A 16139-nucleotide genomic window follows, 5' to 3' on the forward strand; every position below is an offset into this window, starting at 1 on the left:
CATTTCCCTACTGGCAGCCTCGCTGATTTGACCTCTTCTGTCGATTCTTGCACTCAATCTGATTTCAACTGGAATAACCCGAACGCTAAGCATGTTTAATTACTGTGTAAATAACACTGCATAGCCATGTGGTTGTTGTGACAATGTACATCGTAATTAAAACAAGAATGAATTGTTGATTTCGCGGTGTTTATTGATAATGGAATAAAGTAGGGTCGTTAATACATGAGGATTATCACAATCGTCCGGTAACAGTCTTTTTTTCTCATTGCAAATGCTAAAAATAAAAACCACCCTGAATAAATACGGTCTTGTACACTGGTAAAATTTTGTTTCATCTCTTTCTCTCTCACATACACAAATACGCATGTGCGCTCGCTCTCATTAACTAAAACATAATTTTAAGTTATTGCAATTTGACGAGTTTTTTGTTAATGTAAAAATACAAGTTGCACCCAATTTCTTGACAATGTGGTCTCATATCATTGCGTACAACTTACCAATAAATAATACCCATAACTAATACATGTTCAAACCATCTTAATCATTTTGCCAACATTACACAACATAAAAGCTACATATACTCTAAATTCAGACGAGCTTACACAATGAGACATAATCCTCTCCCATCCACCCTCTCTCTCTCGTTCACTAATAACAACAAAAATCTTGGAGTTCATTTTTTTATTGTATTAAGATTCTTGAGCCGAGAGCAGAATGAGAATGAATATGTATGTTTACTTTGTACGTTTGTACTGTTAGGTTGTTGAGTAGCAAGTGTTCCGTAGAACTTGTTCAGGTATGATCCCTTTATTTTTCGTACATGGTCAGTACCACTAAATGATAATTATTTATTTTACATATAATTTTTCGGACACTGAAATTAATGATTATTTTTTCATGTACGAAAAATAACATGAAATATGGTAATCCCAGATGTGCAATTGTAGTAATCCCAGATGTGCAACTGTAGTAATCCCAAATGTGCAACTGTAGTAATCCCAAATGTGCAATTGCAGTAATCCAGATGTCCAACTGTATTAATCCCAGATGTCCAATTGTAGCAATCCCAGATGCAACTCTAGGTATGTGGTCTAGAAGTAAACATTTTATGACCAAAAGTTTTTTCTGTCAGTCAATGGCCTTGACCTTAAATATGCTTATACCTTACCCATGGTGCAACCTATCCATAAAGTTTGGTCTCAGTTGTTAAATGAGAACTAATTTTATTATGCCTAAACCATTTTTCTTCTTTCTGTCACAGTAAATTTGATCTTTGACCTTTTGACCAAAAATCAAAGGTCTTCTTTCTAACTTCAAAGGCGTGACATCAACACATTTTGTTCCTGGTAGATGACATATAACTAATGTTTTTGTGTGGAAATCATTTTTCTTATAACTGTCAGTGATCTTGAACTCTGACCTTTTCATTCCAAAATTCACTGAGTTTCTTCCTTACCCAAAGTGCAAACTATCCACAAAGTCTGGGCAAGGTAAATGAAGGCAGAATTGAAGTTATTGTCCAAAGAAGGTAAATTAAATGGACACATGGACAGATAATTCATCAAAATGGCAGAGTATAAATATTGCTGTCATGGCTTGAAAATCTAATCAAGACATCTACTCAATGTCAACGACAAAATGTGTCAAATTTAATCACTGATTTGTTTGGTAAAAGAACAAACTTTAGCAGTGATAATTTGTCTTCAAGCCAATAAATACCTGTACAATAATCAGTAACAATGTGAATAAATGGTGTATCCATTCCTACAATTTCAGAAGCCTGCATATCTTTAAGATTTTGTTTTTGCCAAAACAATAACTATAAATATTAGTATCTCTCAGAAATTATATGCATCTTTGTGTCTTCTTCTCAGTATCTTCTGCCATTTTGTAATAATTTTCAGTTTCATCTACTGGTTTTGTTACAGTGCATAATGCGTCTTACACTGAAGAACTATATTTATGTACCAATTTATACTGTTATTTTACCTTGAAGAGCTATATTCTATGTACCAATTTATACTGTTATTTTACCTTGAAGAGCTACATTCTATGTACCAATTTATACTGTTATTTTACCTTGACGAGCTATATTCTATGTACTGGTGCTGAAGTACATATTTCCATTCCAGAGTCAATATAAAAAATCAATAAAGCATGTTCAAACTTTTACCCATTAAAATCATCATTTTTCAGATTTCTGCAAAGAGAATTCAGAATGTGGTATTTTAATATTTTGAAATAATTCTACAAAGTCCAGAATGGTTGGGATGGCATATCAGAAAACACAGTACCTAAACTAATTAAAAAATGCCACCCTAGCTACATGCAGAGTGTGAACATCATTGCTGTCAAGTAGGACACAAGCTTCATCAACAGGATGAACATTTTTTGCTCTCAATGGAGGCAACTATTGCTCCTCCCTGCCCACTTCCATCCTTCACTAGCATCATCTTTGTCTGGGGAAGAAAAAGAAAAAAAAATATTTTAAAGACATGATCAATGTTATACATAAGCAATGATGAAATAAACTGAATTTTCTTTTTCATAAGCCAGCTGAAAATGTTTGACATGCCCAAGACTTTATGCAATAATCCGAATGACAGCTGCATTCCCTCACAAAAAATCAGAAATTATAATAATGGCATGTGATTTTGCAACTCTACAAAATGATAATAAAAATATTTTAAAAAATGTACAGTCAAATTAATGGGGGTGGGATACCTGTACAGCTGGGTGGACATGGAAACATGTAAAGAAGCTGTTGTTCATGAAGTATACATATGACTTGAATGGTCAGTATCACACATAGAATTGTACATGGCACAGCAAACTGTACCATACACACTCTCACTCTCAGTGTTGCTATTAGACAACTTGCTCTGCCCAAGATAAAAGTACTGAATGACCCAATCAACCATAAAACATTTGCCAGACCACATTGCATGATTACAGACTGATGAAATTCAGTCTCGTTATTAAAACCTTAATATTGCTAAATGTAATCAATACTATGTCCAGTAAGCTGCACGGTTAAAACCTACTTGACAATTCTGGCGGTGAGACAATCATTTGAAAAAGTTATGAGTTACAAAGAACATTCATGTCATGTTATTCTAAATTAATTCTTTCTCTCTCAAGGGAATACAGTTTTAACTGACACAGACATTACAACCAGGAAGCCTGACAACAGCTGAAATAGTCTGAGGATGTGAGGCTACATACGCACCCAGTCAGGGTCCATGGGCACAACCCAAGTTGTCCCCAACATAAAATAAATTTTGTCAATGGTAAAGTCCTAAAAGCAGCTATTCCAGACATTTATTTAGCATTATTTTAAACCTAATGTTAGTAACTATATTTATACTTATCAATTACCAATCTGCATTTTGTCCCTTCATGTATTCATAACTGACCCACATGAAAATAAACTTAAAATTTATGATATAACTTTCTACAGCCTTCCCACCTCTTACACTGTAACATACAGCATCACTACAAAGCATTTGTCGGAATATCCAGGTAATTGTAAGTCTTTGCTTTAACAGGTTCCACCTAAATATATCTGATACATCAGTTTATTTCTCTTTCAACTGAGGGATGTTCTTTCTGTTGAGTACTTTTGCTGTCTCAAGGTATAACTGATCTGAAATTGAGTTACAATCCACTATTTGGTACCATATTTGCAAACACTATATCAGATGATGTAACATTCAGGCAACCGTCAATTCTATTGGCTGATCTATGACTATTATCTAATCAAATAAGCATTCTGAAAACAACATAGCTACTCTGATGGCAAATTCATTTATAACATTCTGTGTCCCTAACCTATAAAATATGCCATATGTGGGGGATCGGATTAAGTAAACACAGTAACCAACTCCTAATTTATGACAATGCTCTTCATGATTATTCCCACCCTTCACACTTATCAACCATTCACCTCAAATTTACAGTGATGTCAGAAGTTACCTATTCACCCGAAAGAAAGCAAATTTTTAAAGTAAATTATATTTCTCCAAGAATAGTTTTCCAATCACATTATGTTAGGAATATTAGCCTGCTATATAGTGAATCCAGCCCTACTAAAAGACAAAAATCATCATATTGTCTATTTTTAGATAGACAAAGGGCAGAAACTCTTGCCCATTACCTCCTTTGATACCACCAGGTGTTGCCAGTTTTTAGCTGAGCAAGACATTAATACGGATGCTCACATGGCAGGGTGGTTGGGAGGGGTTTTAAGTAATGTGATTGGGAAAGTATTTTTGGAGAAAGATAATTTACTTTACAAATTTGCTTTCCCCTTTAAATACGTTCCACAATCACATCATGTTAGGAGAATAAGTAATAGGAGGAGGGGATGCTGAGTATCCGGCCTCTACCTTGGGTAACCCATTCTCCTAATGACGTAAGCAACACAGCCCTTGATCCCTTGATCTGGTACTCTCTCTCTGTCTCTCTCTCTCTCTGTCTGTCTCTCTCTCTCTCTCTCTCTCTCTCTCTCTCTCTCTATATATATATATATATATATATATATATATATATATATATATATACACATGGCTGAGAAGATGAAGTTGAAATCTTCTCACCTACCACAATTTTCACTGGCAAATCCAGTGAGGCTAATGATCTGTGTTAATTGGTCTAGTAGGGTCTGGTGGCCATCTGTGCTGCTGCCACCAGCCCTACCAGATCCAACGCTTGTCTCTGCGACGCTAAATCTCTGAGGTAAAAAACTCAAGATGGTTGACTCTGCATGCCAGCCAACATCTTCTATAATGCCTTGAAACAAAACATTGCATTCGAAAGAGAGGCTCACAGAAATGGGTTTAATCTCATGAGCCATAATCTTCATGAGGCGACTCTGATCTTAAGATATCTCAGAGTACACCGAGCATATAACCCATTTCAACCATAAAAGCAAGGGCTTGCAGGTGATGCCTTGTTTTCCAACCTTGACCAGGAGGAAGTAATATTTGCGCATGACACGACTTGTCTCTATGTGTCTCAAGTAGTGTTGAGGGCCCAGACATCAGGATACTCTGATCTGGTGAGATGTCAGAGTACACCAAGCATATGATCCCCTTCAGCCAGGAATGAATGAAGTGTGATATACTGCGTTCTGTTTCACAGAGATTGTTCGAAACTTCCTGAGAAGCCATGTGAGAAGAGATGTTGCTCATGCGATGTCTTGTCTCTGTGTGTTTCAAGTAGTGCTTGAGGGTTCAGACAGGATCTTGCATGGCTGCCTCTCTAGACTTGTCTATGGAAAAGAGAGGACAAATGATGACTCATCGGTTACCTACAGATGGCAACTGATTCTTGGCAACTAGGCCTGGTTGTGTAAGGAGGACTACCGAAAGATCCGAACTGAACAGAAGAACTGGAAGTGAGCAGGGACACTGGTCGACTACCAACAGATCATAATCTGTTCTGGGCAACAAATCCCGATGGCATCTTGAGAACCACCAAACCCTCCAATCTGAACTGAAGAGAATCCGATGAACACAAAGGGGGATGCAGCCCTCTTACCCTGCATGTTGAAGCTAAAGCTATCAGTAAACAATGTGTAGGCCAGAAGTTCAATGGGGTTCGAATCTAGCAATGCTAAAAAAACCTGATTGGATCCATTTGGAAACAAATAAGGGATACTGGTCCAGGAGACCATTATTGTCTAAATGAACCAATAGGTCTCTATCTCACACAAACAAGGTGACATGATGCTGGAATTTATCCAGTATCATAGGGTGGTAACCTTTGGTAATGACTGGGGTCCAACTGTTTCTACTCCAAGAACAGAGCTAAGGAAAGTCAGCCAGATGAGGGATAGAGGCACGCAGATGGGCGATAAAGATGGCTAGTCTTGAGATTCTCTGCACAAATGAAGTTTAAATTGTTTGACTTGCAAGGCTGTAATGGTAAAGGCTAAGCATGTAGAAGAGGATGGTCGATTCAGGTTGGCCAGAATCTTCCTGGGTGTATTATCGTTCGGAAAATTAGATCGTTGATACAGGGCTTGTGCCCTCAAAGAGGGGCTATCATCTTGCCATTCTGAACCTGTAATTGTAGCTTCATAGGAGGGGTGTCACAGACCCATGACCCCTCCCAGATGGCTGATAGTGCATCTCACAGCTCAAGCTGCTGTGTCTTGAACTTGGTGGGTAACTGTTGATTCCACCTCGTCGCCAAACAGTCAATCATCAGATGCCCTTGAAGTGTGTGAATCTGAGTGATGACCAACTGATGGTGGGGACATTCTGTGTGAAGGACATGACCCCTTCTGGACTGATTCTCGGTGAAGCCACTGATGCAGCCTGAGGGTGTCTAAATTGTATGTTGATATGGGGATTGTTACACCCATGTAGAAAAATGCCAAATCAGAACACCAGACAAGTGGTCTGGTACCTCCCTGTTTGAGGATATAGGTCAACACTACAGTCTTGTTGGATCAAAAGATGACCACTTCTAACCCCAGGATCAATCATTACAGAAATGAAAGGTATTGATGACAGCCTTCCTTTCTGGGATATTGATGCATAGAGGCCATTTCTCAGGTGTCACTAATGGTAGTGAAAGTCAGCAACAGGTTACCCCACTGATGTAGGAATTATCTAATTTTGGGTGTGATCATGACTGCTTGATTAAGAGGATGTAAAGTGGGAAGCCAATGTGATGGCAAGGCCCACATAATGAGACGGCTGAGTGGGGACAAGTAAGCCTCCATATAATAACCTAGAAATTGCAAGAACTCTTCTGATGAAATCTTGATGGAAACGGACTCAACGAGTTTGACAATTCTGGAAGCGCAAACACAAGGGGAAATGCCAGATTCTGGTTTGTTAACACATTAACCCCTAGCGACGACTTAACGGGGAAAGGAGGTAGTAGCCTACTGCCGAGCTCTGTAGTGTCATGGTCATGCATGATACACTAAAGTGGGTGGTATTATGGAAAGGTAGACAGATGTAGCTCTACAATGATACCAAATAATCTGGAATATCTAGTTGCACTACAAAATAGAGATAAAAAAACCTCATTTTTTGGACCCGACTTTTTTCTACCCCAAATTCACCCGTGGTCCGAATCCGATTTTGTGTCTGGATTTTAGACTTTTTGGACTCAGATCTAAGGCAAACAGGTATGAACTGCAAACAGACAGACAAGCCTTTGCAAAAAGTAGGATAAGATGGGTATTTGGAATAAAGAGTGGTCTCCATACAAAAATAATGGCTCCGTTTAGCAGAAAAAAAAGAAAAAAAAAAGAACTCCAACCTTTACCCTTCTGCTCATGCGCAAGTCAAATAGTCAATGAAAAACAATGTTTCTAACACAACTAGGCAGTATGTATTGAAAGATCACCGGGGATTTGGTGTTTTCGAGTCTATTCAGAAATAGCTTTCAAAATGTGTTTCCTACTCGATTTTCAGGCGAAAATGACAAAAAGCTCCAGGGACTAATGTGTTAAGAAGTCCATGCCCAAATGGACAAAATTCTGGAATATATGGCGGTCAGAACTTCTCAGTTCGTGAAAAGGCCTGGATGATCTAGAAGAGAAGGGATATCATTCTACCTTGGAGTAGGATAAAACTTACCATGTGTTTCTTTTGAGATGCTGCCCAGGTACTCTGCTGTCAATGTAGATGACGAGACCCAGAACAGGAAGACAGCAGAATCCATAGTGTGAGTGAAAGCCCAATGGTTGATGAGGGCCGAAGGGAAGAATGGCAAATTGATAACGGTGTGGCAGTAAATATGGAAACTAGCAAAAGACAGGGTGGATAGGGACATGGAAGTATACATCTGTCATATTGAGACTAATGGCATAATTGCCCCATCTGATGGGGAGGCGGAATGACATTGCCTTCCTCATCTTGAATATGGTAAGGAGACTACAGTCTCCACCTGCTGTTTGCATGACAAAGCAAGTCTTAAGTAACTCACTGAGGAATGTGTCCTGAACACAAGCTCCCACGTCTTATACGAGCGACCACATCCTCTGTTATCGAAAGGCATCCATCTCCCGATCAAACCGTGTATTGTGTGGAGGGGTGAGGGGGTTGTTTATGAATGAAACCTGAAGCCCCTCCGACTGACCTGGATCAGCCCCCCCCACCCCATAGGGAAGAAGGAGGTCCAGTGAGCTCAAATCGGTTTCATACAGCCACTGTACTATTGCTATATAAGGGTTGATGTGGGTGTACATGTGACTATCGATGACTCATCACCCTTACTGTATGCCGGGTTATCATCTGGCTTGGCTTCAAAAACAACACAAATCAAGCGGGTGGCCTTGATGACTTCACTCGGTCATATCGGTGCAAGACGCAGGCTCTCCCTTGAGTATAAGCTGTGAGTACTCTAATATCTGGCATCGCCAGTAAAGACAGCACTGCTGGCATCACTGCATTACCATCTTTTCCTGCACTGTTGGCATCAATGCACTACCTGTCTTTCCAGCACCATCACTGCATATATATCAGTCCAGCACGCACCTGTGCAAACTGCTCCAAAGCCGTGGCTGAACGCACAGATTTCTCATCAAAATTGCCGGTGAAATAATAATATGTTGCCAACTGCCCAGCTAGATGGATGGATCTATCACTAAGATTCCAATAAACATTGTGTAGTTGGCCCATTCCGGCCAAGAGGTCTTCATGCTGGGACAGCTGGATTGCTGGTAATGATGGGGCGATTGCTGGTTTCGGCTGAATGGCTGGTGTCAGTGTGATAGTCTTATTATATTATTTGGGTCCAGCTGTTCAATTGTAAATCCCATGCATTCTGACTTACTGGCCCAAAGGCCAAGCTGACATGTGGAGGCTTATCCCATCTGGGTTGCCTAAAAATGGGAAATATACTCCTAATATATTGCTCAGATTGAAGAGAGTGTGCCTTTGATGGCTGTACCGATTGACACTCTTTTCCAGCGACGGATGGTCCGATGCTTTATGCTCTCCATCCCTAGATGTAATGGAATGTGCTAGTTCTGTGCAACAAATTTTAACCAGGGGGAGGGATTCCAGTGACCCCCCCACAAGGCTTGCTACTGACGCTGATTTGTGGTGGAGACTATGGATGTCAGAGGTATTCTGTTGTGAACTCGACCGTCTCTCTTTCCCCTTTGCCACTTTCTGAAGTACAGCACAGCATGTGTTTTCTGACCAAACACTGCATAATTAGCTCCTTCCCTTCAATGCTGAACAGGGTGATCTTTGTGCACGTGCATGTTATGCGTGTAGTAAACACTCCTCTTAAAACAACATCAGATGAGAGAAAACAAAGCATAAATTAGCAAATTAGTATGTGACTAACCAGCTAATAGAATAAACCATCCAACTCAGCAGCCCATATTAAAAAGATGCTGTATATCAGAAACAATGTAAACATAACATAACAAAGCCTGAGTCATGGCAGACTTCCATGCTATGAAAATTGCATATAGATCAATTAAATAAATATTCTGTTAAAATGACACAAAAGACACAAACTAAAGCAAACTCTAGTAAAGGGTTGGAATTACTAGGTCGCTAAAACACTGCCGTAATGAACAGATCAGTAACCGTGTCATATCATAAACATATGTCCTATATCAAGCTTTAGTACAATGCATAGTTAATAGAAAAGGGACAATGTGTACAACTATAAGCCAAACCAGAGTCATGGTAGGCTACCACGTGCTAATACAAGAAACACACCTAAGCAGAAACTAGTAATACGCTGAAATTACTAGGTTGCTGAAACGAAAAACACTTTTGTAACCACATGTTATAGACACTGCGTAACAGAAACCATGTATACGTAACATAAACAAAACAGGAGTCATGGTAAACTCCCGTAGAATGTTTAGTTGATATATGCTAAAACGACACAATAAACATAAACTAAAGAAGAAACTAGTAATGTGTGAAATTACTAGGTCGCTAAAAACACTGTCATAACTAAAAGATTGGTGAAGTGTCATATCAGAAACCTATGGTCCGGTTTAAAACTTACGTTGCATGCTTGGTTAATAATAATTCAAACCAGTATGAAATATGGATAAATTGAGCATAATTATCAAGCAGCACTTCAGAATTCGCTATTAAGAGCTCCGCAGTGGATGGAGTAAGCGAATAAAGTCAAATGTATGCTAACCCCATAATAACCTTGAGTAAGGTCAACGATAGCATGGTGGGATGGTGGTCCTACAAAACAAAGTCCCAACAAGTGAAAAATCTCAAAATACTGGCAGAAATTGTAAAATAAGGTATACAACCTATAGTTGATCGATAAATCTTCATTATAAATGCAAAATGAATGTTGACTGGGTCCATAGGAACACAGAAATGGGCTGGATTGTCAGAGGTAATTGCACTGCATGTTTCTCAGAACACAGTATAGTTAAAACTTGCGACACTTGGTGATATCAAGGGAAGTAATGAGCAAGAGTTACTGCTCCTTTTAAATCTAAAAAAAAAAATTAGACTATTTTCGTCTTTAACTAGGATTGGATTCGCGAGGCAGCAGGCTAATATTCCTAACATAATGTGATTGGGGAATGTATTAAAAGGAGAAAAAGTGGATTTCTGGTAAAAAGTGGGAGTTATTTATGTCCGTTGATATGATGTTGATTCATATATGCTTCAAGATATATTTTACCCCCTTGTTAAAATATTTGATTGATTTATCTGTTTGTAAGTTTTCAAATCTTTTTATTTTTAATTTCATTACATGTCAAAGTAAAGTAATTTTGTTTACTAGGAATTTGATATTTTCCAGAAAATAGTTTGACCTGATTGTTTAGTCGTAAACACAGAACTTTGTATCTTTTGTTGACCTAGTTCCTGGCACTGATTGAGAATCAAGTAAACAACTTCCTTTTTCTAATTTATTTTTATTGTGGGATACATAGAGTGAGATTGAGGCTGTACTGGAAAACATGACCGTACACATGTAAATAGTTCTGAAACCATTCTGGAATGTGATCACGTGACCCTCATTCGGGCATTTGTTTTGCACATTATTTGACTGTATAACTTTGGTTTATACATAAATTAGTTAGACGGGCTTCTAAACACTTTGTCGTAAAGTGTTAGTTCTGTTGTGACAAGTTTGGAGTTACATTTTAATTTTTATTCAAATTATTTGGATTCTAAAAGATTAATTCTTTTTCCTGGAAATATTTGAGTGCTCATACAGAATTCTTGGAGAAAGAGATTTCTTTAAATTTTATTCAGAAATTCAAACACTGGAAGATTGTTTGTGAATTGGCAAAGAACTGTAGACACATCTGCATACGTCATAGTCTTCCATTTTGGATTTTTCGTCAGAACTCGAACTTGAATTCATTAGAACATTTCATTACTAGGCCTTCTAAAATTTAAGTCGTGGATTATTCTTGGATTATTCTTAGATTTGATTCTTAAAACCGTGTGTTCTTTGTTTTCTTTTTTCCATTTTTCCATTGTTTTTCCAAGGAAAAAAATTATTTGTTAAATTAATCAAAGTTGTTGTTTTTGCTCTTTCTTTTGTTACTGTTTATTAGAGCCTAAACATGTAACATAAGATCCTGTGGGATGAAGAACAGCTCCAGGGTGCTCTCCTGCATATCACATGCGGCAATTAATGGAGGCATGAGCCATGGTGGCTCAGTTGTTAGTGTGCCAGACTTACAAGTTAAAGGGTGTGGGTTTGAATCCTACCATTGGAATAGCTAAGTTCAGCTACCATTTTACTTCAATTGCCTTGGCACTGAATAACTTCTTAATGTTGCTGTACCATAGAAATACCAAACCAAACCAATCTCAAATATATAACATTCAAACTATCTTCTTAACTGAGCCATTTCATCTTATTTATGGAAAAGAAAATATATTTTGATGCAAATAGAGATACTGCAAGGAAATCAGTATGTACTGTTCATACTTAATGGAAAATACAAAGCTTGTTTAAAAATTCCATTAATACAATTTTTTGAAGTATTGTGTTCAGAAGTCATTATAGTACACAAATTCAATACAATAATTGCAAGATATCTGTATACAGAGTCAATTAAACAAAATTATCATGTAGCATTTACATAACATGCCAATTTGTTTCAAGAATTATATTCAGAAATCATTACAGTATTTAAACCCATGACCATGATTTCAAGGTCATCTGAGAATTCACTGCATTCTTCAGATCCATCCATACTTTGTATTATTTTGTGTGTGTGTTTGTGATTAGGATTTTTAACATAGCTTTAACAATTTTTCAGTCATATCGCTACGATGTCTGCAGTGTGGCAGTTTATAGTGAAGTCTAACACTGGGGCATCGTGCCGCAGACATGTAGTATGCTGTCCCACCCAGTCACATTATTCTGACACCAGGCCAACCAGTCCTAACACTAACCTCTTAATGCCAAGCACCTAGCGAGGCAGCTGTTAGTACCATTTTTGTAAGTCTTTGGTATGTCTCAGCCGGGGTTTGAACCCACAACCTCCCGCTTCCGATGCGGACGCATATTATTTTGTAGGCCAGTCATAACATTCACAGCCCAACATCATGGCCATTGACATTTGAAACTTGAAATCGGATGATCAGCAAGTCCGTTATCTTGTTCAAATGCAACTGCATAGAAAATTTGATCAAGATGGTATTTGCACTAGTACTTGCATTCATAAGCTAACTAAAGTATAAAAAATATAGATGTTACATTTGACCTTCTCCTGTAATGGGAAACTCCATCTTTATGTACTAAAATTTTAATGTATCAGACATGTTGTATTTAATATTCACACTGGAACAATAGTCCATTGCACTAACACCATCATAGCTAGCTAGTATGAATTTTCTGGCATTAACACCAATAGAACTAGCTCATATCAATTTGGCTGCAATTAACACCATCAGGGTTAGCTAGTATAAATTTGGATGGCATTAGCACCATTAGAACTAGCTAGTATGAATTTGCTGGCAATAACACCGCTATAACTAGCTCATGAATTTGGATGACATTAACACCACCAGGGTTAGTTAGTATGAATTTGACTGGCATTAACACCATCAGGGTTAGCTAGCATGGATTGGACTGGCATTAACACCATCAGGGCTAGGAAGTATGAATTTGCTGGCAATGACACCATTGTAACTAGATCATGTGAATTGGACTGGCATTAACACCATCAGGGTTAGCAAGTATGAATTTGGTTAGCATTAAGACCATTAAAACTAGTTATTTATGAATTTGCTGGCATTAACAACATCATGGTTAGCTAGTATGACTTTGCTGGCATTAACACCTATAGATCAAGCTCATATGAATTTGCTGGCATAACACTATCTGGGTTACCTAGTATGAATTTGCTGGCATTAACACATATAGAACTAGCTCATATGAATTTGGCTGGCATTAACACCTACAGAACTAGCTCATATGAATTTGGCTGACATTAACAACATCAGGGTCAGCTAGTATGACTTTGCTGGCATTAACACCTATAGATCAAGCTCATATGAATTTGCTGGCATTAACACCTATATAACTAGCTCATATGAATTTAGCTGACATTAACACCTACAGAACTAGTTCATATGAATTTGGTTGACATTAACAACATCATGGTTAGCTAGTATGACTTTGCTGGCACTAACACCTATAGAACTAGTTCATATGCATTTGGCTGGCATTAACACCTATAGAACTAGTTCATATGAATTTGGCTGGCATTAACACCTACAGAACTAGATCATGTGAATTTGCTGGCATTAACACCTATAGAACTAGTTCATATGCATTTGGCTGGCATTAACACCTACAGAACTAGTTCATATGCATTTGGCTGGCATTAACACCTATAGAACTAGTTCATAAGAATTTGGCTTGCATTAACACCTATAGAACTAGTTCATATGAATTTGCTGGCATTAACACCTATAGAACTAGTTCATATGCATTTGGCTGGCATTAACACCTATAGAACTAGTTCATATGAATTTGGCTGGCACTAACACCTATAGAACTAGTTCATATGAATTTGGCTGGCACTAACACCTATAGAACTAGTTCATATGAATTTGCTGGCATTAACACATATAGAACTAGTTCATATGACTTTGGCTGGCATTAACACCTACAGAATTAGTTCATATGAATTTGCTGGCATTAACAGATATATATAACTAGCTCATATGAATTTGGCTGACAATAACAAATATAGAACTAGATCATATGAATTTGGCAGACATTAACACCTATAGAACTAGATCATATGAATTTGGCAGACATTAACACCTATAGAACTAGATCATATGAATTTGGCTGGCATTAACACTATCAGAGAATAAATTAGTTTGTGAGACAACTCACATGCATGTCACTTCATAGTGATAAATTAGACTGTGACTTTTGCAAAGATTATAATTTTTATAATTTCCAATCAATGAATCAATATCAATTTCTTAAATAAATAAATAAATTCTTGTTCCATATTCACAAAGATGATGATTGCCATTTGTTGCTTTTATTTCATTTTTGCTGTCAACCTGTGTGATATATTTACTGTAAAAATCTTTTCTCTTTTTAAACTGGTTAAAATGTTTTGCTATGATCATTCCTACCGTTGTTTTCGGTGCCCATTTGCTAATGACCTCCATCATATGGCTGTGGTACTTTGGGTGATTTTCATATAGTGACCCATCAACAGCTATTGTCACCTCTGGCAAGTTGATATGATGTAGCAAAACCACCATGGCTGAAAGAAATATGGAATTGACACCTTAATACAGTAAAGCCGTGTTATCAAAATATCCAGCAAGACATATAACCCATTCAAAAAAATGGAAAGGATAAACAAGCTTAAAGTCGAAATCTGACAAGAAGTTAGATAAACCAATTGTCTGGATGAAAAATATTCAGATAAATAAGATTCTACCATGTTACAAATGGTCTGGATATTTCAATAAAATGTTCCTGAATATATAGACACTGTTATTACACTGACCAGATATTTTTCTGACAGAATCTACTCATGATTACCCAACCTAAAGTAACCAATTATTTAATACACATTTACAAAATATTATGGAATGGTTCTACCCTACATGTAAGTCAGTCTCAGTTTCTGACTCTGAAAGTGTTTTTCTGAATTCAGAAAGATCAATTAAAATATAGAAGATTAAGTTTTTTCTGTTAAAAACAGGTAATTGGGGCACAGCTCTATCAAAAATGGATGTGAAAAGACTAAAAGCATAATGTTACATCAGAGTACACTGCATGGCTCTTAAGCTGTGCCTCTTACAAAGAATATCCAATGTGAAGATATTAAATTCAATAACAAGGGTCATAACTCTAACCAAAATGGAGTTGAAAAAGACTAAAACCATAATGTTACATCAGTGCATACTGCATGGCTCTTGATCTTTGCATGTTACAAAGAATACCTAATGTGAAGATATTAAAAGTAAATATCAAGGGCCATAACTCTATCCAAAATGGAGTTGAAAAGACTAAAACCATAATGTTACATCATAATATACTGCATAGCTCTTGAGCTGTGCCTGTTACAAAGAATATCCCATTTGAAGATATTAAAGTCAACATCAAGAGCCATAACTCTATCCAAAATGGAGTTGATAACACAAACCCCATGAAAGGCACATTTAGCTCCATCAAACAATATACACAAAAAAATGGCATCTGAGTATGTTAATGAGTTCCTGTGCTATTCTGGCTACAAGGATACACTGTAGATTTAAAAATGATGACAAATGGGCAGTCTCTCTGTCAAAATTGAATCTGAACAAAAATGAAACATCTACAAAGTGTATCTATCATCTACCAACAAAAAGCAATTCACCTATCAAGTGACATCCAATTATGTATAATAGTTTCAGAGCTCTGTTGGTTACATGAAATATGAACAGACATACAGATGGACAGACAGAAAGATGGTTAGATGGACATATGAAATAATGATTGCTATATAGGACTATTGCAGCTTGGTTCTAGATTCCAGACTGCAGCTTTATTAAAATACAATTTGAAATACAAAGGAATTTTGAACTGGTCAGCACCAAAGAGTTAAAAATCGTAGCACTGACAGTGTTAATCATATCAGTTTGTAGCGAATAAAATAAACTAGAAAATGATCACTTTTAATTATC

At 37.3% G+C, this 16139-nt stretch overlaps 1 protein-coding gene across 1 annotated transcript in view; it reads right to left on the reverse strand.

The window, feature by feature from the left end:
* Positions 1-669: 669 nt before the first annotated feature.
* Positions 670-16139, reverse strand: part of LOC149786471 (hexokinase-2-like) — a 65716-nt gene continuing 50246 nt past the window's right edge. Inside the window, exons 11-12 of the mRNA XM_089976925.1 lie at positions 14595-14728; positions 670-2462 (exon numbers count right to left, since the gene is read on the reverse strand). Of these exons, the coding sequence (XP_089833051.1) occupies positions 2376-2462; positions 14595-14728 (221 nt within the window). The 3' untranslated portion in view covers positions 670-2375. The remainder of the gene's footprint in view (positions 2463-14594; positions 14729-16139) is intronic.

Source organism: Sinohyriopsis cumingii, chromosome 12 (assembly GCF_028554795.1).
Source record: "Sinohyriopsis cumingii isolate HCF-2022 chromosome 12, ASM2855479v2, whole genome shotgun sequence".
Lineage (NCBI taxonomy): Eukaryota > Metazoa > Mollusca > Bivalvia > Unionida > Unionidae > Sinohyriopsis > Sinohyriopsis cumingii.